This window comes from Mustela putorius, unplaced genomic scaffold (assembly GCF_011764305.1).
Source record: "Mustela putorius furo isolate JIRA1106 unplaced genomic scaffold, ASM1176430v1.1 tig00003850_pilon_pilon_pilon, whole genome shotgun sequence".
NCBI lineage: Eukaryota > Metazoa > Chordata > Mammalia > Carnivora > Mustelidae > Mustela > Mustela putorius.
Window position 1 is genome coordinate 11537068 of NW_025422002.1, and position 27576 is coordinate 11564643.

Below are 27576 nucleotides of genomic sequence, written 5' to 3' on the forward strand. Positions count from 1 at the left end.
AACCTGTGGTCTGTTTGTAATTTACCTGGCTTTCTTCCCACTGCCCAGCATCTTCCCAGACTGTCTTCCTTGCTGTCCACTCAGCATTGCTTTAAGGAAGGTAAAAATACTTCAGAAATAAATGTCCCCAAACCAAGCACAAGTGACTTTTATATTTCCCATAACTTTATTCTGCCTCCATGGTAGACTGCTTTGCTGGTAAGTCACTTACCAAACTGGGTGAGTAGACCAAAGTTTACTAGTGGGCTTTCAAAACAGATAACCTAAACTATACTTTTGAAAGGATGGATACTGGCCTGTCCTTCTCAACCCTGAAAATAAATCTTGGATTTCTGTTGACTGTGCCCTTGGAACCATCAGTCTAATTGAGTTTCTGAATCCCTAATGGAAAGATATTGACATAAGAGAGAGAGCAGAATCAGCTTTGTAGCCAGTCATAGCAGGGCTGCTCTTAGATCACTATGCTTTCTTATGATCTGCTAAAATACACACACTGCACCTCACTCTTCAAAAAGTAGGCATCTTCATTTGGTTGCAACTCTAGATTTCATTCCTTCCCAACCATTAACCAGATCTATGACCTTAAATGATTTCCGGGCTACTCTTGCCATCTCTGTAGAATGAAATAATTGGACTAAGGATATTAGAGATTCCATCTCACTTCAAAATTGTGTGGTTCTATAAGACTTTCTAGGAGTTATAATTGAAGTATATGAAATCGTGCAAACTATTTCTGAGAATATAGAATTGTCTGGTGGATTACTGAATATTAATAAGGCCTTTACATCTCGAAGAAGTAGTACAAAATCTTCTTTGACGTTATACGACGGGGAATAACTCTAAGTTATTTTTCTGAGGAGTTAATTCAGGCTTTAAGTGAGTTTTAATGTGAGCTGTTATTTATACTTAATTATTCATTAAGGGAAAGCAAGGACATTTAGGGGCTTATCACTAATCCTTTTAAGACAGCAACATAGACAATTCTTATGGGACTCACCTCCAGATCTTCCTCTGGTGCCACTGTCAAAAATAATGAGTTATTATTCAGACCCATCCTGACATTTCTTAGTCTCATTACTGCAGGAAGCCAGGCACCAGGTATATAATTATATTATCTTTTAAAGGAAGTTGACCCTCTGTGGATCAAAAACTGAATTTGCACAATTCATTTTCTGAAGTTTCCTGTATTTGAGGTTCCCAAGCTACCCCCAAGCAATACCTTAAAGAGAGACATTCCGTGACATGTTCATCAGAAACACACCCTGATCTCTTGTTTCCATGCAGGGTTGGGGCGTCAGACACATCACATTTGTGGACAACGCCAATATCTCCTACTCCAATCCTGTGAGGCAGCCTCTCTATGAATTTGAAGATTGCCTAGCAGGTGGTAAGCCCAAGGCCCTGGCTGCAGCAGACCGGCTTCAGAAAATATTTCCTGGAGTGGTACGTGATGCTGTTTGGGAACGTCAGAGCTTGTCTCCTGTAGCTTCTCGGATTAATCTTGGGGAATGGATGTTTGTCACTTACTACCCAGGACTCCATTATATGGCCAAGTTTATAAATGAAGCACTTATGAAAAGTTTTTGTAAGTTTTAAAGCATTATCTGAATCTAAGTTAAGGAATGTGGGAATATTGGCAAAATACTGCCCCCCAAAATTTGGCATATTTTTATATACTTCCTTAGTCCAAGGGGATTCTTGGTAGCTCAGGTATTAGATATTCTTTCTTCATCACCAGAATACTTGTTACTTACTTAGTACAGGCTTATGAAACTAAATTGAATGTAGTCTGTGCAGAAGGAGTATCTGGCTAAATATTTAGCTTTTTACTCAAGCTGTTTTCTTGTTTTTGAGTTGCATTGTTTACTTTGAAAATACCAGATAGTAAGAGACAAGCTTGTTCGGTTCATTTGATTCAAAATCCTGGCAGGGTTTTTTTTGGTTTTTTTTTTTTTTTAAAGATCATCCATAAAAGAAAATGTGCATCTTGCATGCTTAATCAGTTTATCTGACAGAAGTTAGGTTAGATGTCTCCAAAGCATCTGCTAACACTTAAAGTGGCATTAGAGGTTCTCAGTGCTAGCTTAAAAACAAAACAAAACAAACAAAAAACCCCTTTCTCAAGGTTTTTCTGTTTAATCACTCAGTCTTAGATTTATTCATTTTAGTTCTTATAAATTTTTTTTTTTTTTAAGATTTTATTTGACAGGCAGAGGTCACAAGAAGGCAGAGTCAGGCGGAGAGAGAGGAGGAAGCAGGCTCCCGGCCTAGCAGAGAGCCCAATGCAGGGCTCAATCCCAGGACCCTGGGATCATGACCTGAGCCAAAGGCAGAGGCTTCAACCCACTGAGCCACCCAGGTGCCCCTATTCATTTTAGTTCTTGCTTTAAAAGAGCAATGTTGTTTGTCCATTTTACCAGTGATCCAGAGGAACATCATCTATTGGGTTTAATTTAAGACTATTGATGAATACCAGCTGTGTCCCCAGCTAGGACCTTGATGCCAAAAGAAATTAGAATGTTACAACCCCATCATATTAGCTAGGTTTCTGCTACATTATTGCATACCACACAATCCTCACATCTCTGCCTTACTATTATAAGCATTTATTTCACATTCACAGGTCTGCAGATTGGCTGTGGCTTAGCTGCTGGGCTAGGCTGGACTCCAGGTTTTAAGTCAAGTTCCAGTCTGTGCCATGTGTCATTGTTTTAAAATCTAGGTTCAGGGAGCAGCAGTCTTCTGTGTCATGCTCTTCTTACGGTAGAAGGTGGAAGTGTAAAAGGATTGGTAAAAACTTAGACCCAAGTCTCAGCTCACCAGTGACACAGTGCAGCATTCTCCATTCCCTTGCCAAAGCCAGTCACAAGGCCACGCCCAAGGTCAGTGGAGTTGGACAAACTCCTCCGCCTTCCTAGTGGGAGGTCCTACAAAGTCATGTGGCAAAGGATGAAGACATTTAATTCTATTAGTGAGAGGCAGTGCATAGTTCGGAAGAATAATCCAGTCTGTGACTGGAAAGTGTTACAAATTCCCCTCAGGGCCCAGACAGACCTGGCTTTGAAGCTGACCTCTGCTACTAGTTGCCTGAAATTTTTCCTTGTCCAAATGTTTCTGTGATCCAGTGCAGTCCTCCCTATTTATTTGTTCAGTTATTCTTTTACTTAGTCATTAAATATTTAAGGCCTTCTGTGTGCTAGAGACTGGAGAACAAAACAAAGTTCCGTCTTCCCTGCATGGGGCTATTGTAGTCCAGAGGGGGAGCATGGTCAATAACTGATTTCATAAATAGTTATAATTGTAGTAAGTGCATGAACCAGGAGCTCAGTTGCTGTGAGGATGTTTGCCAGGTAGCCTGACCTAAGTTAGACTCCCTTGAGGAGGCTAAGTCCTGCAGGATGAGTGGGGATCAGCTAAATGAAGGGTATCAGAGCTGTCTGTACAAATGCCAGAGGTCAGGAGGCAGCACAGCGCTTCTGTGGCACCAAGGAAAACCAGGGAAGCTGAAGAGTGGAGGTCAGGGAATACAGAGAAAGGCCCTGGGGTAGAAGGTAGGGCCAAAGCTAGGGTTGACTCTTGCTGGACATTTGAGATCAAGTTTACCTTTTCTTGAAATCATTAGCCCACCAGGTCAAACATCTTCCTTGGCACTTACATTGTGCTACTTTGCTTTCCTTACTAGGTTATTCAGTCCTTGAGGCCAGGAACCAGGTCTGTTACAGTTTTATCCTTCCTACCTTATAAAAAAATAATAGATGATGTGCAGAATCCATTTAAGTCCTGGTGCAGTCCATCATAATTTCACTTACAGGTTACTCGGGCTTATGGTGCTTTCTTTGTATGTTCGGTGTGGTGTTTTTTTTTTTTTGCTTGAATAAATACTTACTCATCACCTTCCTCATACCAGACTGCAGAAATGTCTTAAGTGAACAAGACATGGAAAGAACTATTCTACTGCAAATACCCTGTGTAATCCTGGGGTTGAATTAACTGAATAGGAAAAAACCTGATCATTAATAAGTCAAATAACTATGTGAAGTTCCCTTTTCTAAGACAAGACAATATAATATAGGATTGTGGAACCACCATAGAGCTTTTAAAACCCAACTCTGGACGTCTGTTTTTAACTCTGATGAGTAACTATTATTGGACCAGTTCTCCTGCCATAAACAATTATGCAGCTGGGTAAAATACATAAATTGACTCTTTCCAGTCAATGAACAATGGAAAGACAATGGTCCTAGACAAAAAGGAAATAAAAAATGTTTGTCCCAGCCCATTGCATAGAGGAACTTTCTGGCTCATGCCAGAGCCCATGAGGAGCCCAGGGAGCTGTTCCTGGGCTTGATGAGCTGAGGAAACTAACATCCAAGTTCAGAGCAGCTAAGGGAGCTGGAATGCACAGGACAGAGTATCAGACATGGGAGCTGAGCAGAGAAGTAGTCTGGGCGGCACCTTGAGTCCTTGACCAGATCAAGCTACATGAGCTCAGGTCGTGACTTTGTGAGTCTGGGCAAAAAAGCACTACTATCTGCTGTGAGAGTGGAGATTCCAGAGTTCCCCCAAGGCTGGAAGACATTGGAATCCCACCTATCCAGAATGGATTGCCCTCATGGAGCACCCTAAGCCCTTAGATGACACTCCAGTAAGTTCAGAACTAAGCATAAAAGCTGAACTACCGAGCTTCCAGGAGAAAGTAGTACAGTGTTCTTGTGATACACAGAGGTTTCCTAGGGCCCAGGAAATACTGACCGTAAGTGAAAAAATGGATAACTTGGACTTAACTTCATCAAAACCTGAAACTCCTGCTTCCCAATCAGTTCCATTAAGAGAGTGAAAAGTCTGGCCAAAACCCAGAAAACATTCAGGCTATGTCTACTTGGCAAACAGCTATTAAACAAAATCCATAAACAACCTCTACCACACTCAATAATAAAAGGACAGACAAGGATTTTTCTTAAAGGGGCCAAAGACTTCTGCAGGCATTTATTTCATAGTGAAGACCTATAAATGGCCAGTGCACACACAAAAATGCTCAACATCCGTGGTCTCAGGGAAACAGGAATTAAAACCATGAAGATATGCCCACTAAAGTGGCTCAAGTTAAAAAGACTGACAGGGATAAATGTTGTCAGGCTGGGGAGCAACCAGAGCTCTTGGTCTACTGCTCAAACAACCATTTTATAAATCAGTCTGGCAGGTTTTCATGAAACTAAACTAACCTAAACCCAGAAATCCCACTCGTAGATGTTTATCTAAAGGAAATGAAAACATACATACTCTAAAACACTTACAGAAGAATTTCCATAATGGATTTATTCATAATAGCCAAAATTTAGAAATAACCCAAATAGTGGTCAGTGAGACATTAAGTAAAAAATTGAGGTATTTTCATACAGCAAAAAGGAACAAACTCTTGATACTTTACTAATATGGATGGACCTCGAAAGCATTATGCTGGGCAAAAAAAGCCAAACATCAACAGGTATAGACTGCGGGATACCATTTATATGAGGTTCTAAAATAGGCAAAACTAATCTAGGGTTTTAAAAAGTGGTTGCAACAGCAGTTGTCCCAGTGGGGATGGGAACGGTGTGAATTGACTGGGAAGGGGCACACAAGCATATTCAAGGGTGATGGAAGTGTCCTATGTCTTGCTGGGTGTATGCAGTGGTTAATATGTAGTTTGTTGAAATACACCCAACTGAAATCTGTGTGTTATACTTTCTGTGAACTTTCACCCTGGCTATACATTTGAATCATCTGGAGAGTTTTAGAAAATATTGATGGTAGGGCCCACTCTCAGAAATTCCGATTTAAATAGTCTGGGGAAAAGCCTAGGCATTAGGAATTTTAAAACCTCTCTAGGTGGTTCTGATGTGTAGCCAAGGTTGAAAACTGCCATGTTGAAACTTGCTGAATTCCAGCCTTAGGTATGTGAATCTAAATGGTGGGCTGAGAGCCAGTCCTGAGTAGGCTTACTGGCTGAAGTTTTAGCAAGCAGAGGATTATGGAGGTCAGTGAAGTGGGTATGGATCTGTATTACTGAAAAGATCCGAATTGGTGTTGAGTAGTTATGCTTTAATCTTGGTGTCATTAATATACCTAAATAATACCTTTTTTGGATCAAGCTACCACCAATTAAAATGCTTTGCCAATTGTAATAAGACAATAAGGTAATAACATTACTGTAGTCTCTGCTATTGTTTACTATAGTATTTGGTACCTGGTAGATGCAAAATGCTTAATGAGTTAATTAATTAATGAGGTCCAGATAGCTGCCTCTGTAGTGTTCTCGTTGTTAAAATGGACTTGTTTTGAACCCTCTTTCTGAAGTCCTTTCTGTCTGGCGTCTTTTCCTATTTTGCCTACAACTTTTTTTCATTCTTTTAAATATCACTGCTTTTGTTAGTATTGTTTGTCTCTTCCTTGAATCCTGGAGATTAGGTTTAAAGTTTAAGATAAGAAGAACAGAGCTACAATCCACAAAAAAATTTTTTTTTGCTTTGTAAAAGGACCTATTTATTCTGTCCTCCCTCCCCACCCTCAGCTGTTCTTCTGGTAGGTGACAGGTTTTGGGAAATGAATGAGAAAGCTAATGATTTCACACTCCTCCCTGTAGCCAGCCTTATGCAGGGAGTTAAGGGTGCAGTTTGTGATTCTAGAACACTTCCTTTTCTGTGGACAGTTAATATCCCTGGCTTCATTGACACCTATATGTGACTCACTGTTAATCTGCCAAGACACCGTGGGGCCTTCAGGGGACCAGTGGTAAATTACAGAGCTGTTCTAAAGCCCCTATGAAAACTCCTGAGTCCGCACACTTGAAGAGAATCCTGGCCACCTGACAACTTTGGACAAGGAATGAAGTTCCATTTGAGGACCACACTCTGCTATAGTTCATCCCCCTTCTGTCCCCTCCAAAAAAAAAAAAATCTGTATGCTCCTAAGTAGATTTTCTTATTGTAAGTTAGAGAGTTTTTTGGTTTAGAGAGCTTTTTTAAAGTGCATATACCTCTAAGATTAAAGCATAACTATCAGTCATTCTAATCTTATGTGATCCTATTTGGAGATGTTAAACACTAAGGAAATGGTGGCGGGAGGCATTTTGGGAACCAGTAGGGAGAGACAACTGGACAGAGGACCTGAGCAGGCACAGGGCATTTTCATAGAGGTTCCTGTCCTCAGATTATAGGAAAAACCAAAGTTACAGTTTTCTTCAGTGTCCTCCTTGCGTCAAAGGGAAGTACTTACCTCCTTCTTTGGAACTAGGATCTGTATGTCTCTGTTTGCTGCTTTATCCAGGCCCAGGGACCCTGAGATGACAGAACAAGATAATCTAGAATGTAGAGGTAAAGAAGGTACAGGGAACAGGTAGCAAAAGGGACAAGCAGCAAAATCATGCACAGAGAAATTTCTGGTTGCAAGTGACCACGCATGCATGCTTGTAGCTATGGGGAGAAATGGGCTCTAAGATATAACCTATATGTTTGCTTCAGACATCTGTATATCTGGGTGTTTCCCCAGAATGCCAGAGGGTTCAACATGAGCATCCCGATGCCTGGACACCCTGTGAACTTTTCTAGCGTCACCCTGGAGCAAGCCCGCAGGGATGTGGAGCAACTGGAGCAGCTTATTGAAAGCCATGATGTCATTTTCCTGTTGATGGACACCAGAGAGAGCCGGTGGCTCCCTGCCATCATTGCTGCGAGCAAAAGAAAGGTAGATTGTGTGGATCTTGGGGCTCTTGTGTCTGGTTGTGACTTGATGTGCCATTACCTGGAGGGAGATCTGCCTTCCCTCCAGAAGAGAGATGTGCTGGCAAATGACCTAGTGACATGGTGTCAAAAGGCTTCCGCTGGCGGACGGTGTCTTTGTCTCATACACCACCATCTAGTATAATAGGTTTCTTCTGTTTAATTTTCACAGCAACCCTTTGACGTCTTCTAGAGGGGATATTCTACTTAAAATAAAATGTAAGCTCCAAAAGGACAAGGACTGTCTCATTTATTACTTTTTGGTCAGTGACAGTTTCAAGGGCCAACAGTATGGAATGGTTAAATAAATGGTTAAATAAATCACAATACATAAATGTGTTGGAATACTATGCAACTGTGCACAATTATGTTCTCAAAGACTTAACATGGAATATATCACATTATGTTAAAAAAGCAAGATATGATACTGTATACATTTAATAAGAATTGTTTATATCTGTAAATATATAAACATTTACATCTGTTTAGCAAGAGGGTGGGGAGGACGCAAGAAGAAGGGAGAAAGAGGGGGCAAGGAAAGAGAAAGCGTGAAAACAACAGGAAGAAATACCCAAAACTATTAGTAGTAAGTGTTTGAGCCATGAGATTGTGAGTGATTTTTTTTTTCTGGTGAACTTCCCATATAACCAGAAATTTAGGAGAATAAGTTAAATTACAACTAAGAGAAATTCTAATATAAATGAGAAAAAAAGTGTCCTTAAAAAATCTCTGTGAAGGTTGAATTATAGTGTGTCAGTTATGTCTCAGTGAAGCTATTATGAAAAAAAAAAAATGTCTGTTAGGGCCCCTGGGTGGCTCAGTCAGTTAAGCCTTCAGCCCAGGTCATGATTCCCAGTCTCCTGGGATTAAGCCCCATGGCTAGCTCCCTGCTCAGGGAGGAGCCTGCTTCTCTCTCTCTCTCTCTCTCTCTGCCCCCTCTCCCCAGCTTGTCGTGTATTCTCTCTCAGTCACTCGCTCTCACTCTGCTCTCTCTCTCTCTCTCAAATGAAATCTTTTTTAAAAAAAAATGTGTGTAGACATGGCAGATGATAGCACAATGGTGGAAAGAATGTGACTGAGAACTCTCAAAACTTGGTTTTATACATTTACCTCTTAACAGCTAAGTGACCCTGGGCAAGTTATAGAAGTAACTACTCTGACTTTCATTATCCTTATCTGTAAATAGGATATATAAAACTGTAAATATCCTCATCTGGGACTTCTAAATGAAACCAAAGTAGATGATTAGTGATAATCACTGGTCAGGCAAATCCTCAGTATTGGGTAGCTTTTACTAACATTGGCTTCTAGACTCTAATTACATTCAAATGCACATATTTATAAAATAAATTTTAAAAGTTGACCAAATATGAAATTAGCCATGCTTAAAATGTAAGTGTCTATTAACTCTAGACTTTTATTCCTTGAAATCCACAGCTGGTCATCAATGCTGCCTTGGGATTTGACACATTTGTTGTCATGAGACATGGCTTGAAGAAACCTAAGCAGCAGGGAGCTGGGGACTTGTGTTCTGGTCACCTTGTGGCACCTACTGACCTCCTGGGCTCATCACTTTTTGCCAACATCCCTGGCTACAAACTTGGCTGCTATTTCTGCAATGATGTGGTGGCTCCAGGAGACGTAAGTAGATTTCTTTGTGCTTCCAGGTATTTCCTACAACTGTCTTGCCCACTGGGGCAAAGAGACCCAGCTCTTTTGTGACTATTTAAATACTGTCTTTAAACAAATAGAAGAATTCTCTAATTTGGGAGTGACATTATCTCCCCACGAGCCTTGATTGGTGTTATAAACTGTGCACAGCTCTTCTTGTTCACCAGCTTAAACGCAGTGACCAACCATTTTTGTGGAAAGCTCAGCAGGGAAACTGCAGGATAGATTGGTCCCTGGCAGCACTCAGCACTGTTTCCTGTGCTTGTATCACTGAAGACAGCATCAAGTGAGGGGTTTGAAGACCCGGATTCCAGTCCAGGCTTGGACACTGCCTTGTGGGGTGATTCCAAATAACACTCATAGACTGCCCATGCGTCTGCAGAATGGGGCCGAGTCCCATAAGATTGTCAGATTTAGCAAGTGAAAATACAGGATTCCCAGTTAACTTTGAATTTCAAGTGAATAATATTTTAGTATGAATTTGTCCCATGCAATATTCAAGACCTGCTCATATTAAAATAATATTCGTTGTCTATCTCAAATTCAGATTTATCTGGGTGTCTCTTATTTTACCAGTAGGAGAGGGGAGAATACTTTAACCTGATTGCTCATAGTGCAAGGTGGGTCAAATGTGAAAGTGCTCTGAACAGCAGGCAGTACACTGTGCAAATGTAAGATTCTGTGGCGTTAAAGCCACCACACAAGGCACAGTCTGTAGGAATGGTCTTTTATCAGAACAGATAATCCCTTCTGGTGAAACAAAGCATAGGTGTTTCTTTATGCTTCCCTTCGTTTTCCCCTTCTTTAAAAACATGTTCCTTAATAATTCCTACCTCTTTTGGATGACTGGCTTTTATGGCCTTCCTGTATAAAGAAAAAAAGATAAATATTCTCCATGTGAAGAAGGATGACTTGATGATCTTCATCAGAGGTGTTATAATATACAGCTCATCCTCTTACTTCATCATTACCAAGAAGTAGGATTAAGAGTCAGTTGCAACAAAGTTGTATCTGTTCATAAGGTGAAAATTTCAGAGTCAAAATCAACCTTAACAACCTATTAACTTGCCTAAAGTTGGAAGATTAGAATTTCTTTTGTTGCACTAATGAGGGCTTGTGTTTGGAGCCATGTTGTAGCAAAAATACTTGTATTTCAGCCCAAAAATCACACTCAGTGTGACATGATGTCCACACTATGAGAGGCACACAGGAGCTGAGGACTGCAGAAAAGGCAAATTACCCCACACCACAGGCACTCTGAGGCATTGGCTTTGTTAGAATGGCAGGGCAGAATCATTTGCATTATTCAGAAGATTATTCCTTTCTGTGTGTTCCTCAGTTACCAAGCACAGTGGGGTTGATTTGAATCCGTTAAAAGAGAACGTGACAAAACTCCATATATGGGGCAGCTAGGACCCAATCTTTGATTTGTTCATTACTGTTATTCCCTTTTAGCAAATTACCTCATTTCGTTACCTAAGTTGTATATTTTGTTTTTCTTGGTACTTCCAAGAAGTGATCTTATTTGAGGCTGAATGTTCTTTGCCCACAGTGAGCAAGTGTCTGGTTATCTTATGTAGCTTTAACATGGAGGCGGACGATAGTAAGCACTATTATATAGTGCTTACCTTATGCTAGGCACTGTTCTAATCACTGCTTCAGACAGCACAGTTGAGTGGACTGAAACTTTGAGCACACATCAATGATTTTTCCTCTAGTCAACCAGAGACCGGACCTTGGACCAGCAGTGTACTGTGAGCCGCCCAGGACTGGCCATGATTGCAGGAGCCCTGGCCGTGGAATTGATGGTTTCTGTTTTGCAGCATCCAGAAGGGTGAGTTTACTCTGTAGAGATGGTCATTTAAACAAAGACAGCTTGGCCTTTTCTCAGCCTGACTCTTCTGAGAATTTTTTTCTTCAAAAATACAAGGTTGAAAAACCCAGTCTGATTCTTTGGCCTGGGGGAGCTTATTTTGTGATCTTTGGGGCTCTGTCTCTGCATCCTTTTGGAACTGAACTCTCCTAGAGTTATTTGGTAACTGATGAAAAGGAAAAATAAACATTTTGGTGGAGATCTTAGGGACCTTCATGCTTTTATTCTGTTAGTAGGTTTTGATCTCCTTAGCCCTGAACATTTGCAAGGCAATACATGAATCACATGTGATAGAAATTGCATTGGGCTTTATGTAACATCCTCGGTGAATTGACCAAATGGGAGTTTATTTTGCTTATGCAGCAAGAAGCCTAGAGGCAGGCAATCCAGAGTTGGTACAAAAGCTTTGTTAGGCCATCGGGACTGAAGTTTTCCTTCTTACCATTCTCCCAGATACTGTCAGCTTTTCTTCCTTATGCTTGCCACCTCCACCTCCAGTACTTCTTCTGTGTTAAAGTTGAGAACACCTGTCAGCTCAGTTGAGGCTGCTCCCTTTTAAAGAGCTTTCTTGGAAGACTCACCCATTGATTCTAACTCCTATTATCATGTGGCCACACTTTGCTGCAAGGGAAACTGACAAATATGGTTGTTTTATCTGGGCACATTACCTCCTGAAAAAAGTTGTGATGAGATAGATGTGCAGAATGGATGTTGGGTTGGCAAACAGAAGTGTCTGCTCACTCATTTTTTTTGGATTTATGTATATATTTTAAAACCCCAGAAGAAATTATTATGTAGTGGTATTCATTATGTTTGCCTGGCATTTTCCTTTTTTGTTACTTTTCTTTTCTTTCTTTTTTTTTTTTTTTTTTATCTTGGAGCTTCCAGCCAGGGCTGTTATCCTTCTGCCAGAAGAATGCCCTTTATTATTTCCTTTAGGAATACTAGTGACAAGATACTTCAGTTTTTGTTTGTCTGAAAATGACTTTGTCTTCATATTTGAAAGATATTTTTGCTGGGTATAGAATTGAAGATAATGGGGGTAATTTTCTTTTAGCACATTGAGAGTATAGTCCTATTATCTGTGGGTGTTTTTATTGTTGTTGAGGACTTGGTTGTTTAACTCACTGCTGCTCCTCTGATACAGTTTGTTTTTCTTCCTCTTTCCCTGCCCTTAGTTGCTTTTAAGGCCTTCTCATTGTCTTTGGTTGTGAGAAGTTGGACTGTGATATACCTAGTTATGTATTTTTCCTGGTTGTGTTCTCTAGTGCTTCTTGAACCCATGGCTTGATGCCTTTCCTCTCGTGTGTAAAATTCTCAGCCATTATCTCTTAAAATATGGCTCCTGCTCCTTTCTGTCTTCTTTCCTTTTGAGTCTCTAATTGCATGTCAGAATCAACGTATGCCCTTTTATGTATTTTTCAGTATTTTGTCTTTCTTTGCTTTAGTCTGCCAGTTTGCTTTTGGGTTATCTTCCAGTTTGCTAATTCTTTCTTCTTCTGTGTCTAATATGTGTTAAACCATTCACTGAGTTTTAAATTATTTTATGTTTCAGTTATAAAAGTTCCATTTGATTTTATTTTATACATTTCCTAATCTCTGCTGAAATTGTGATTTTGCTCTTTTTCATTCCTTAAAAACATTTAATTATGTTTTCCTTTTAATTCTTATAAGGTATCTCCATTATCTGGATCTCCTGTGATTCTGTTTCTCTTGTCTGTTGGTTTTGTTTTTTGTTTATTTATTTTTTGACCTTGACCTTGGCTTTTGGTTATGTATTACCTCCTCTAGTACCTGGTATTTTTTCTTTTTTTTTAGACAAATCATTTTGATTATGGAAAATTCAGACATATATGAAAGAAAAAGTATATGTAAAATAATAAACCCCATTGTATAGACCCCCCAGCTTCAGTGGTTACCAACATATGGCCCATCATCATTTATCTATACTATTATCCCCATTTTTTTCTCTTCCCACTGGCTTATTTTAAAGCAAATCCAAGATGTAGCAATTCATTCATAAAAATATATCTTTTTGGTAAAGATACTTTACATATAAAAATAAAAGTAATTCCTTCATACCACTTCACAACCAGTTAGTTTTTCAATTTCCCCAGTTTCTCAAATCCGCTTGTTTTTTTTTTTTTTTTGCTTGATTATTTTTTACGATTAGACATTAAAAAATTGCCCAGATGATGTTATTTCCATTTCCTTCTGGAAAACTGCAAGACCAAATACATTAGTAGTCCTGGAATACTTAAGTCTAATTAGGGGTTGTCTATTTCTGGTTCACTCTTATTCCTAGAATGTAACCCCCATTGTTCCCAGTCCAACACCTGGAATATTTTTCATGATTCCTCCTTATTGGCAGACCTCAAACTCTAGTTTTTCCTTCCAGTCCATTTGTCTGTCCATATAACTCTTCAGCTTCTGGATTCCTCACTGCTTTTTGAGGTTCGTAATCACCTTATGACAGAAAGTTGCCCTTGAGAATGCTGTTTTGAGCTCTATGGGCTTCTCTCCTCTCACAGATCTTGGCTCTGCATTTCTTCCCTACTTGGGTAGCTGTCATGCTTTCAAACAAAAGTTTTAATACGAAATCTAGCTTTCTGTTTGTTTTCAGTGGAGGGTTGGTCGTGACTACCTAGCCTACCGATGCCATACCACTTTTTAAAAATATATTTTTTAATTTATTAAGCACTCCTAGTATACTAGCTTGCATGTGAGAGTAGAGAAGTGAGTGACCTGATATGTTTTGTTTCAACTGGACCTTGGCTTTATGGTACTCTATATGATTACTATACTATACTGTATATATGTTATATTAAAGATACAAAGCTTAGCATGATTGTGATCTGGACACCCTATCTGCTCCAAGAAAGAAGCTCTTATGTAATGACCTATAAAAAATATAATTTATTCATCTTGTAATAAATAGAAGTGAGGTAAAATTAAATTAATTTCAAGAATAGAGCCAGTAATTTTAAGAAAGAAAGAAGGAAAGAAGAGATGAGAAAGGGGTGGAGGAAAGAAAAGGAAAGGAAACAAAGAAAAAAGTAAAAGAAAAATGATTAAACAGTTTAAGATTCTCTCTATACCTGCTCAAGGGTCTGCTGCCAGGTGTCAGCTAGCAGAATGAAGTCAAATGGATTTTTACACCTAATTATCTGACAAATACACTGTAATTTATTTTGTTTGTCAGATGCTTATATATAGTGCTTACCTTGTGTGAGGCACTGTTCTAATCACTCTGCAAGAGTAACTCACTTAATCCTCATAGCCAATCTATCAGGAAAGAATTATTACCTGTCCCATTTTTGAGGGGGAAATTGAGTCATAGAGAGGATAAGTTGCGGGAATTCACAAAGCTGGTAAGTGGTATATTTGGGCTTTCACCCAAGACAGTGTTGCTCCAAACTCTTTTTAATCATCCTGCTATGCTGTTTGTAACACAGAAAGGAGAGAATTGAATTTTTGAAAGATTTGTTTTTCTAATTCTCATAAAATAACATTGAATATTCTCTTTATTCTATGACTCAAGAGTTTTTCTGCACGATTGAAAAGATGACCTCTATATAATATTGGTAGAATGCATAGTTAGTCTAGGTATAACAGAGTTAAATGAAAATAAGCAGCTTTCTTCTTCTTCTTCTTCTTCTTTTTTTTTTTTTTTTTTTTGTCTTCCTCTCATCTTGTCATCCCTCCCCCCCCCCCGCACCCCCCGCCTACCCCTGCCTTCTAAGTGTCATGTGTCCTCCTGACAGGGTGTTTCTGGGATAAATTCTTGGAGAGCCGATTCTGCCATTCCTTGACACTGCCCCCTCAGTCTGCAGTGTTCGCCCTGGTTGTAGGCTGAAACCAGGTCCTGTGTCACATATCTTCTGTGCCATAAGGAGACATCATTCGGGAAGAGTGCATTCATTCTCCTGCCCAATTAATTCCTCACTGTTCTATCTCCTTCCTCCATTTTTGTAGCATTCATATCACCTCAAGAAGTTAAGGTTGGCAAGTTTTCCATTTCAAAATTTCAGTACAAAAATGTGCCCATGTTTTTTTTACAAGACTATCTCAGAGTAAGGGAGTTAACAATCTGCTTAGCATATGCCAAACATTGCACTTGGCAGTTTGTCTAATTTATTCCTAATTTATTCCTCATAATGGTCTTATTCCTGTTTTATAGTTAATGGACCGAGAGCACAGAGAAGTTAAGCAACTTTCTTGTGGTCACAAGCTCTGGCCTTTCTGACTTCAAAATTCAGGCATTTTGTGTGTGTGTGCTCTTCTTCCTCTTTCCCTCCCATGGAAATTAGGTTTTTGCTAGTTCGTGCTTTCTCACAAGGGACATTTTTGGTTATCCTTATAAATCTCACATGGCCCCCTTCCAGATCATCCTCATGGGTCTTAAACCTAAAGTTTTATTAGACGAGTACCTGTAATTGTTTTCTTTTTTCAGGGGCTATGCCATTGCCAGCAGCAGTGATGACCGCATGAATGAGCCGCCAACCTCTCTCGGGCTTGTGCCTCACCAGGTTAGTGATTTGGAAGTGAAGTCATAATTTTGGACCTGGTTCTAGTGGTACAGGGGGAACGCATGTGGGGTCACCTCATCATACCATCATCAGTTCAGCCCACCTTCTTTTCCACCCTCTTTCTCCTCCAGCTGCTTTGAGTTTCGGTGGGAATGCTTTAAGACTACCTGGCAAGTATCCCATTTTGCAGGGATGGTGAGGAGGAGAAATTGTAAACAAGCAGCATCATCCAGAGTCTTGGATGCATTTAGCATGTTGACTGGAGATCTCGTAGTGAAGAAGCTGCAGCAAGAACATACTCTGGAATTGGCCAGACGACAGTTTAAATCCCAGCCCTTCAGTTAATTAAGATGGCCTTCCTTGGCCAAATCCCTAAACTTGTCTGAGCCCTTGTTTGCCTGTCTATAAAATGGAAACAGTAATACTGCCCTCGTGTGGTGGTTGCAGAGATCAGAAATGATGGGTACAAGAGTGCTTGACAGTGGTGCCTGGCGTGTCATAGGCCCTTGGTGAAGGATGCTGGCTATTTTTGTTGCTGTTCTTTATTATTCAGTCCCTAGCCACATAAAAAGCCTTATGGGCATACATGGGAAAACCATTAGAAGTGTCAAAAAGTAGGGCTTCTTTTCAAAAAAAGAATCTTAAGTATGAAGAAGATCCTTCCCATAAGAAGGAGAGAGAAAAAAAATGATGGAATGAACATTTCAAATTCATGTTGCCTTGTCACTAGTTTTCGTTACTGTGTTTTTGGAGGAATGAAGATATTTTCCAGTCTTACTTTCTGGAAGCCATTTATCCAGGTGCTATCTGTGTATTTCTGTGTATAAGAGGAAGGCTGTCTCCACACAGAAAGTGGTGACAGTGCCCGCCAGTCCCATCTGGGGGTTCTGAGGACAGGCTCACAGCTGAAGACAAGAGTGGGGTGGCCCCTCAGCCCACAATGGTCTCCCCATGCCTCCCCACCTCCTGCTTCCTGTCATCTAGGACAGCCCTACCATTTTCCAGTGGACGGTTTGAATCAGAAGAAGGAAAATTATTTGCCCACAGTCATAGAGAGGTAGTGGATGAACCAAAACATGAACCTAAATTTGGCACGCCTACTGGTGCTCTTCGTGAGGCATTGTGAGTGAAACTTTCCCGGCCTGCCCATGGGGAGTGTAACCTTCTGGTCGACACTCCAGCCCTCTTGCACTAAGTCGCCCATCAGACACCGTGTGTTAGGTCACTTACCCTCTCAGAGCCCCTTTCCATATCAGTAAAAGCAGGTGCCTTACCTGGTGTCCAAGATTGTATCTATGATGAGGCTTTGCAGACCATAAAACACAGTGCAAATGTGGCTTTTCCATTCTGTCTCACACAGACTGTGTGCCACTATGCTGCATTTATTTGACATGAATATGTTCATCTTTCTACAGAAACATTTCAGACAGAACCCAACAGACACTGTAATAACCTTCCATCATAAGAAAGCTGTCTTCTGGAGCCGACCTCTGCTATTTACGCTCGAATCTCATTCGAATCCCTATCTACTTCCCCTCTTCACATGTCTCTGTCCCTCTTTTCTGACCTTGAGATGTGCCCTCATCACCCTTACAAATTTCATACTGAGAAGGGCCTTAATTAAATTTTCAGTCATGCCCCTGCACTTCTCTCCTTCTTTAAGTCCTTTATGTTAAATCACCACAGCTGTAGTTTTCTTAGTGCCAAGGCCAGAGGGCAAAACAGTCTCTTTATAGAAGGGTCCAGTGTCAAAATGCATGTGCCCATGTTTTTAAAGTACTATGGCAACTAATCCCTCTCAGCGTCATTTACCCCCATTGAGCTTCACAATTGTTTGTCATTCACCAACTCTTCTAGTTCTTTTTCCTCATTTTCAAATGTCTGAAGGATTATTTTGGTTGTTGGCCATCTCTTCATTTGGTCTTTTCAAAGGCTAAAGAATAACCCAGCCATATATGGGAAAAGCCCTGTGCTTGTGTGTGATTAGTTGCTTACATTATTTCAAGTTTCAAGCCTTTATTTTTAGCTACTATCTAAAAAAGACAGTGGAGAAAGAACTTTAAAATTAATCAGGGTTGTGTGGTTCCTATTTATAGGCTTTAAATTTCTTCTTCTTTTTCTCCTTTTTTTTCTTAAGTGGAGTGAGTCCATTTATGCAACTCTGTTTTGATTAGGGGAACATCGTTTCCACAAAAACACTGGGCTGTGTTGCAATGCCCTGCTGCAGACTCAGCACTTCCCTCCTCCTCTTCCTGGCTCTCCAGATTTCCTCTTGTAGAAGAACTTGGTAAACCCCTTTGTGTGCATTGCATACAAAGAACGACCCCATGAGTTCCAGAGGCTTTTTTTTTTTTTTCTGTCCCCCAAGGAGATTGTGTTAATTGGCCCCTGTGGAATAAGCTGTAGTAGAAAAGTGATAGCCCTTGGATAGAAATGGCAACCCTCCCCCCCCCACCAGCAGCGCATTATGTAATCTGGAGAAAGTTGCTTAACTTAGCCTATGGGCTCTGTATCTCTTGCTTTCCTTGTCAGATCAGGGAGGCCTGAAGATGACTTAGTTGATCTGCCTGTGGGATTACAGGCAGATTTTGGCCCATACAGAGGTTGACCAAGTGCAGGAAAGGGCTTGATTAGGCCTTGATATTCATAATAGTCAGCCTGAAAATAACCTGACTGATTTTGAAAACTGTGAAAACACCATTTAAAGATAAGAAACTAGGCTTATGGGTTTATTCTTTTTTAAAAGTGGCCCAGTGTACATGGATGGGGTTCTGCAAGCAGCCAGCAATAAGCATAATCCTCTTTCTGTCTGTATAAAGCTCATCAACTCTTACAAATTGTTAAGTATACAACCTGAGTTATCACAAAGTAAACACAACTCATGTACCCAGCACACAAATTAAAATAAAATGTTCTCAAGCATCTCTGAAGCCCCCGTCATGCTTCTTCCATTTATTGTCACATCCTTCCTACACAGAGGCAAGCATCGCTTGACTCTGGACACTGTGGGAGACTTTTGTCTAATTTCGAACTTTCTATAAATGAAATCATATAGTATACTATACTATACTATACTACCATACTTTGGAGTTTGGCTTCTTTTGTAGAGAGAACTTTTTTATTGCAGAGCTTAGCATAGTATTGTTTCTTCTCTTTCCATCTAATGGGATCCTAAAAAAAAAAAAAAAAAGGCTTTTCTTGGCTCCTGGGGTAGTGGCTGAGTTCCATGAGGTCAGACCCTTTTTCTGGTTCTTTGGTGCAAGGCACAGCTCAAGAGTTAGAAAATGTACGGGTCACTCCTTATATCTCTAGGAAGTTGGTTTGCAGGTTCATGAGAGATCCTGAATGTGATGGAAATTGGCAGCCTGTGGAGCTGCTGATCATTTGACTGGACCTCCCTCAGAATATGAAAAACAAGGTGGCAATACAACAATCCTCCAAACACCATGGTCATTAATCTAGCAGTCAGCTTTTATCCCACTTGTGGACCAGGCAGTTCACATTTTTTGTCTTTGGGTGAATGTACTCTTGGCTCTCAAGTACTGATGAATAAACACCCTGAATGTGTATGCCATTCCTAGGGGTTTGGACTTGCCAACCCCATGTTTCTCTTGGGCTCTTGAATTCTTTATTTTAATTACTTTCAGAAAAGCAGAACAAAGGTGGAACTAGGGCAGAACCCTGAGAGAGACCTGACCTGGGAAACCTCTGAGACATGTCTGAGATAGAGCTTGGGTCCCCTACCCATGCCTTGGGTTGCTAGTTATCTGGCCTGTCTGCACAGGCTATGCCCCCACAAATCCTCAGGCCTTTTTAAATAAGCTCTCTTTACTTTGCTCAGAAATGCTTATCACAGTGTGCCTCTAGGGGTATGGATGGACTGACTGCTGAGGAAGGAGATTAAGAAGAAAAGCAATAAAAGCCCATTTCCTGAGCTGTAGCCCAAGAAAGGGAGTCTTCCTCCCCTCTGGTTCTATACCCTTCCAATAATGATAATGGGAATGTCAGGAAAGACAAATAGTCTAAATGTCTGCTGTTTCTCTATCAGATGTTCTGGTTTGTGACCTATCCATCCTTCCGTTCAACCATCCCTTCAGCAGATGATTGCCAAACACTGTGCCAAGCACCATGATGTTCCGAGAAGTTCAGTAACTGACACAAGGGCACCCAGTATTTATTTCCATTTGCTTTTGGAATCATCTAACTCGGTGGATATACCCCCAAGCCATTTGGATGTGGTGGAACTTCATTCCAGAGGGAGGCCCTGATTAAAAGGAGGGATCTGGGTACAAAATCTGACAATATCTGTGCTTTCTGTGTGGGGCCCTAGAAGAAGAGAGGGTGATAGGCCTTCCTTGGTGCATGACAGAGGGGATGAATTACACATAGTGCAGAGTTCAAATGTGTCTTAGAGAGCACCTCTTGTCCCTGAAGACTTGGGCATAAGTTTATCCATCCAAGGATGTTATTTGTGCCTCCCGAGTTTTGCTCACCTGATGAGTCCATCCTGTTTGAGAGGTCCCATGTGGGAGGCAGCCTGTAATCTTTATGATCATATAGATCCAATTAGAATTCTGGGTTTTCTTCTTAATTACATTTTAATCCATTCATTCTTTAGCTCCTTTTACAAAATATTTGAAACAGCTCTTGTCACTTGTTAGTGTGTGGCCTTGGGCAGGTTACCAGTTGTCTCTGAATTTCATGTTTCATGCCAGTAAAATGGGGATAATTATATAATAAACTCCTGGAATTAATATACAGGTTATATCACATTTACTAAGCACTAGCACAGTTTGGGGCACATAAGGGATACTAGTAAATGTTGGTTTTATCTTTCTCTTTCACCTTTAATTAAAATGGTTAAATGGAACTTCTATGCTCTTCTAAATAGGGAGTTACAAAGAATCTCCATAAAACTCTGGAAGCCTTCCAATGAGTACATTGGGAAGGACTGAAAAGATTAGCCAGCACCATTCTGCAGGATTTTTCTAAGAACGTTGCTGTCTCATGTGCAGCTCAGTCCTTCCGTCCCTTGGTGTCCAGTTCACTTAAGGAGAGGAGGACCATTGGTAGTCATCGATGCCATTGTCTGAAATGAGGGTGACTGTGCCGCGCCTGGGGTGTTGCAATTTCTCTACTCCCCATTTTGGCATTGATTTTCATTAAGACCCTTCAATGTCCAAAGTTTATCTCTTGGAGTTTGGAGTTTGTTTTTATTTTTTGTTTTATTTATGCAAACTCCAAGCTCTTGAAGTTGCCAAGTCTGCTGGAAACTGGTGTGAAGTCAATGCAGCTGGTTCAGTTGTGGCCACACAGTGCCTGCTCAGCGTGGGCACTTTGTGGGCATTGGCTCTCTGCTTCCCATAGAGGCAAGGTGGGCTTAGAGCTCAAGCTGATTTTACTCAGTTTTGCTGTACACACTGCCAGCAGCAGCCCGGAATGGAAGCAGCTCCTTTCTATTCCTGATCTATTGATTTTGTAGCCAATGAGGCATAAAGGACTGAAGATAATTTCATTCACCCAGGCCCTGATAGCTGCCTTATAGGTATTGAGTTTTTGTTCTTTGCAGGACTTTTTGTTTGTTTTATTCCTGTGGCCTTCTTTTCCTTGCGTTCTTTCTTTTCATCTCTCCCGTGCTCTGCAGCTCTCTTCTCCAGGCTTTGGAGCCAGAATGAACAAAACTCAGATTCCTGGCTTTGCCACTGGTGATTGTGGAACCTTGGGCAAGCCATGCTACTTCCCTGAGAAAGTCACAGGATGATTGTGAGGGTAGATAGAGATAAATGAGCAAAAATATCCAAGAGCACAGGACACAGGGATGGCACTTAATAGTGCTGTCCTCCCTCCCTTCCCATTTTCTACATTATTTCAGGACATGCCTTCCCACACAGCTTGCAAGGAGAGGAGAGAGCAGCTGTTTATGCGGAAGGGGTAAAGGAGAGGGGTAAGCACTGTAAGGGAAGCATAGGAGAGGCGGAGAAGATGGGCAAGAAGGGTGCTTGGTGAGTTTGAGGACCTGCAGGGCTTCAGGTGTGCCTATAACACAGGCCTGGAGAAGCACGGGGGATGAGGTGGAGGGGAGGCAATCAGGATCCAATAAACTATTTAAAAGGCTTGGATCCTCACCTCAGGGGCGGCGGAAAGCCAGTGGAAAGTCATGAGCTGGACATAACATGGTAAAATTTGGCTGCTGCCTGAAGAATGGACCAGAAGAGATCTGAGCAGGTCTGGATGTAGACTTGGAGTCAGCTAGCCTTTAAGAGGAAGACAGCCCAATCTAGGGGTTCCCACGTCTGGCTGTGCCTCATGAGTTACCTCAGGAGCCATTTCAGAATCAAATTTCCCGTCCCTCTTCAGATCCACTGAGTGACAGCCTCCAGGGATGTTAGGCATTTGAGATCCACAGCTTCAGTCTATTTAAAAAGGGGGGGGGGACTTCTTGGTGGCATCCTGTGGGACAAAGTACATTACTCATCAAGTTAACACAGATCAAATCCTGCTCTTTGAACTTGCTTTTGAGTTCTGTGCTTCCACCAACCCAAGTTCTATTTCCAAAAGGACCCTTGATACCTTGCCCCAGCCCACACCTCCAGCCCAAGCAGGTGTTCTTGCCAATGAGTCTGTGGAGCTAATTAGGCAAGGCACAGGTGTGTCTAATGCCTTGGGGCTGGGACCACCCACTGTCCTGCTGGGAGGGCCAGGAGGAAGGCCAAAAAGAGTTTAAAGGCCCTGCTCTTGTGGCTTTTTCATATCTCCTGCCAGTTTGTTTGTCTGTTTCTTTTCTTCTTGGGAGGGGAGCTTGTCCTTCTTTCAAGGCCCTGTTAGCCAAAGGCAAATACCAGCAATACCTTACTAGTGTTTGACAATGGGGATTTCAACTCAGTTTGGGCCGCTTTTGTCCTTGATGGGGCCTGGGGACTATGAGTGCTAAGGGAGCCAAGAAACCACAGCTAATTTTATTTCTTCTAGGTTTTGTCATTCCTGGGTAGACTTTTACATATTCAGGGGGTTTAGCAAAGATACATTGCAGAGCGGGTTTGTGCATGAAATATTTTTGTTGTTGTTGTTAGAAGGCAACACAGGAAGCTGATGCCGGAGGTTGTTTTGAGGACAAGGGAGTTGAGGGCAATAGGAACTTACACTTTTCATTTTGTGCCTTTCTGTACTATTTTGAAAATGTTAAGATTAGAAAGAGGTATAATTTATATAATATAATTTAAGTGTGCATTTCAGTGAGCTTTAACAAGCGCATACACATATATAACCACCACCCCAAGTGAAATGTAGAACATCCCAATGAACCCCAAAATTTCTTTTTTGCATTTCCCAGGTAATATCCCCACCTTCAGTCCCAGGCAACCACAGACCTACTTCCATATGGGACATCTAAATTTTTCCTTATTCTTTTCTGGTTTTTTTTTTTTTTACGATTTTATTTATTATTCTTTTCTGTTTTAAGAGGGAAGAAATTTAATGTAAATTTAAAATATAAAATGTGTAGGATAGGAGGCAAGGTTTAGCCCATCTAAGGAATCGCTCTTATTAGCCCCAAAGCTAGGTATAGAGGCATGTGTGTTTATAAAATCGGCAGTTTTCCCCTCTTGGTGTTCAGAGGAGACCATTTAGAAGGAAGTTAAATATTTAAATATTTTTTTTTTAAATGTGAAAATGGGAGTAAACATCTTTTTGGAGCATGGGTTATTTTTTGTTGTTTGCTCTTTTGTTTTCTCTCATGTGCTTAGTGTTTATTTCTAGGTAGAGTTAAAATTTTAAAATAGCTGTTTAATGCCTACCCTCCTGTACAGAAAGATTGACAGCAAATATTAGTATTAGAATAAGAGTTTACAATAAACTGTGTGCAGTCCCAAAAGTAAGAGAATTTACCTTGAGCAGTGTCAAGAGTCCTTACTTTTTAGTTACTGTGTGGATGGAGAAATGACTTTAATGTCATTTCATAAAGGCTTTTCATTTGAATGTTATTTTAGATGTGGGCAAAATTAGGTAGGTGTGGTAGTGCTATTTTTAGAAAACGTGGAAAGAATGAGAACTTTGCTAAAAGCTTCCATCTGTTTTCTGACCTCTAACAGGTGACGTTGAGTGGTATACAGCAAACTACAGGAAGGTGTAAATAAGTTTGGTAACTGAAAGCTCCTGTTTCACAAGTTTGCCTGATGAGAATCACCTGGGGCTCTTGTTAACATACAGATTCTCAGGCCTTATCCTAGCCCTTTTGAATCAAATTTCAGGGGATTCTTTTCTCTGCTCTGGCAAGTTTAGAAAAACACTGTGCATATTGCTTTACATCCTTTGCGCACTTCTAAGTGGGAAGATGATGGTGAATTTTTCCTCACCCAAGCTAAGAACAAATTGTTAAAACGTCTTAGACTGTGAATTGGGGACTGGCCTCTTAAATATGTGTGAGTATATTTATTAGGATTTTGCATAGGGCACCTGGATTTTAGATTGCTCTGCGATTTCTAACCATGTCTAAGGAAAGTGCTGAAATTTTAAGTAGTAATCCCTGCTCTTTAAATTTTACTCATTTCTTGTAAGATCGGGGGAATGAAGAGCATATTGTGGAAATTCAGCGCATTTTTAATACTGGGGATTTAAAGCATTGGTGATGGGGAAGGGCTTCAGATTGCCTGGAAAATGTGAATGGTGCTACATTGGAGTTTTCCTTGTGGTTTATTTCCGACTTGTTTTCTCTGTATAGTTGAGATATGAATAATTTGATAGGCTTTGGGATGTTTGTGTTTTTTCTCATTCATTCATTTCATAGTAATATGTAGTCTCTCTTAAAAGCATGTCACTGTGCTATGGCCAAGTGCAAATAGTTCAACCTATGTCTTACCCTTTATAGGCAAGAGAAATAAATATTTTTGTTCAGTATAGCACACAAACTGATCCTAAAATTCATATGGAAAGGTAAAGGACCCAGAATAGCCAAATAATCCTGAAAGAGAAGAACAAAGTTTCAAAACTTAGTACAAAGCCACTATGATCAAGACAGTGTTGTACTGTCATAAGGATAGATATATAGATCTATATAGAATAGAAATGAGAGCCCAGAAATGAATTCTTAAATTCATGGTCACTTGATAACCATTCAATTGGGGAAGAATAGTCTTGTCAACAAAGTGTTAGGACAATTGGATTTCTACATGCAAAGGAATGAATTTGGATGCTTATCTCATACCATATACAAAAGTTAACTCAAAATGGATCATAGACATAAATATAACAGCTAAAGCTATAAAACTAGAGGAAAACATAATCCTCATGACTTTGGGTTAAACAATGGTCTCTTATATATATATGACACCAAAAGACAGGGCAACCAAAGAAAACATAAATAAGACTTCATGAAAATAAAAAGTCTTCCACTTCAAAAGGAACACTGTCAAGAAAGTGCAAAGATGACCCATAGAATGAGACAAGATATTTGCAAATCTTATCTGAAAAGAAACTTGTATTCAGAATATCTTTTTTAGAAACTCTTAAAATTCAACAATAAAAAGAAAAAAAAAAGCGCCCTATTTAAAATTGTTCTAAGAATTTGTGTAGTCATTTCTCCAGAGAAGATTTACAAATGATCAAGAAGCACATGTTCAGCATTATTAGTCATTAGAGAAATGCAAATCAAACCACAGTGAGAATACCACTTCAGACTCACTATGATGGCTGTAATCAGAAAGACAATAACAAGTGTTGGCCTTGTAGGTGGGAATATAATATGGTACAGTCACTTTGGAAAACAGTTGGCAGTTCCTCAGAATGTTAAAAAATACAGTTACCGTACGACTCATTAATTCCTAACATAATGGGAGTTACTGTATACCCAGTTTTGTTGATACCCAAAATAAATGTCCCAACTGATGAATGGATAAACAAAATGTGGTATTTGCATATAATGGAATGTTATTTGGCAACAAAAAGGAATGAAGTACAGAAACAGGATATAATATAGGTGAAAACATGCTAAGTAAAGGAGGCCAGTCTTGTAGGATTTCATTTATAGGAAATATGTAAAATGGACAAATCAGAAATAGAAAGTAGATTAGTGGTCACCAGTGCCTGGGGAAAGTGAAGAATGAGGACTAATTGTTTCTGGGTGCTCAGTTTCTCTTTGGGGTAATGAAATGTTCTGAAATTAGATATTGATGATAATTGTATTATTCAGTGAATATACTGAAAGTCTCTGAATCATATACTTTTAAAAGATGAATTTTATAATACACTAATTATATTCTACTAACCTGTTGGGGTTTCAAAAATAACTATTATATAAGGTATTTAATAATAAATATCAAAAAGAAGGATTTCATGTGATGGAGACATTATCTCTAAGCTTGATGATAGGTAGATTAAGGATTTATGAAAGGTCTGTTTGCATTGAGTGGTTTTTAAGGAAGATGGAGATTTGGCTATGTAGCTGTTTCCAAAAGGAAGGGTTCTGAGTCACAGAATTCAGCATGAGACAAGGTCAGGAACTCAGAAATGTCTTTAGAAGGAAGTTGTACTTCAGCTTAGTTAGTAGCTGTATGAGGCCTATGAGCAGACTGAATTTAAGACTTAATTAGAAAGGCAGGATGGTCCCAGGTTAGTGGGGGATCTTGAATGCCAGCATAAGGAATTCTCTGTTGTGTTTGTTTCAGCTCTAGAAAGTTGATTAAAAAAAGAAAAAAAAGTGACACACCCAGGAGCTGTGTATTAGAAAAATACATCAATGGCAGGGTGTGGCATTATATAGAAAGGTGGGAGCTCACCTGTGGAGATACCCATTAGGAGGCTGATGCATTAGTTTGAGAAAAGGCTTTCCTTTTTAAAAGTACCTAACACTAGGGGTGCCTGGGTGGCTCAGTGGGTTAAAGCCTCTGCCTTAGGTTCAGGTCATGATCCCAGGGTCCTGGGGTCAAACCCAGAGTCAGGCCTTCTGCTCAGCAGGGAGCCTGCTTCCCTTCCTCTCTCTCTCTGCCCTCCTCTCTGCCTACTTGTGATCTCTGTCTGTCAAATGAATAAATAAAATCTTTAAAAATAAAATAAAATTACCTAACACTAATTACTTTGAGCTCTAGGCCTTCTGATACCAACTTGGTGAATTTAAAAGGCCTCATACACAGATGTTACTTTACTTCATTTCCTGGGAAAATGAATCACAGTTTCCTAGTAAAGAGCTGTCTGGGGGTGCTAAACAATAGTGTGTGGACCATACTTGGCCAGTCCATTCATTTTGGTTCCTTTTTCTTTTCTTGCTCACCACCTGTGTTTTTTGTTTTTATTTTCTTCTTTCCTGCCTTTCTTCCTGCTCCTATCTTGGTCTTCTGTCTTCCTTGCCTTCAGCTTTACCTCCTATCTGTAATCATGAGACAGTTTAGCAGAGAAAATTACCAATATTTCTTTATATAGCATAAAGCTTGATGTTAGGTGTAGGAGAAAAAAGAATGAAGAAAACCTTTTTGTGGTTTTCTTCCACAAAATGCCTGTGGAGGCATTAACATAGGCTATATCAATGAACATTTTAATAGAAAATGTGCAAAATATGGTCACATTTTTTTTTGAACTTAGTATAAAAGGTATTTATATATAAACATATATGTATGTATATATATAAATGTAATATAAAAGTAACTGAGGTATGAGAAGACTCACTTTGAGAATTCTTTTAAGCCTCTCACTTCTTTATCTTATGAGGATCTCAGCATTCCCATTTATGACCTGTTAAAGTCTTTCCTAGAAGTTTGAT

At 40.1% G+C, this 27576-nt stretch overlaps 1 protein-coding gene across 9 annotated transcripts in view; it reads left to right on the plus strand.

The window, feature by feature from the left end:
• Positions 1-27576, plus strand: part of ATG7 (autophagy related 7) — a 243773-nt gene that overhangs the window by 51579 nt on the left and 164618 nt on the right. For all 9 annotated transcript variants that reach the window (XM_004738540.3, XM_004738542.3, XM_013054599.2 and 6 more), the window contains 5 exons: positions 1285-1443; positions 7528-7722; positions 9195-9398; positions 11147-11262; positions 15755-15830. In XM_004738540.3, the coding sequence (XP_004738597.2) occupies positions 1285-1443; positions 7528-7722; positions 9195-9398; positions 11147-11262; positions 15755-15830 (750 nt within the window). The remainder of the gene's footprint in view (positions 1-1284; positions 1444-7527; positions 7723-9194; positions 9399-11146; positions 11263-15754; positions 15831-27576) is intronic.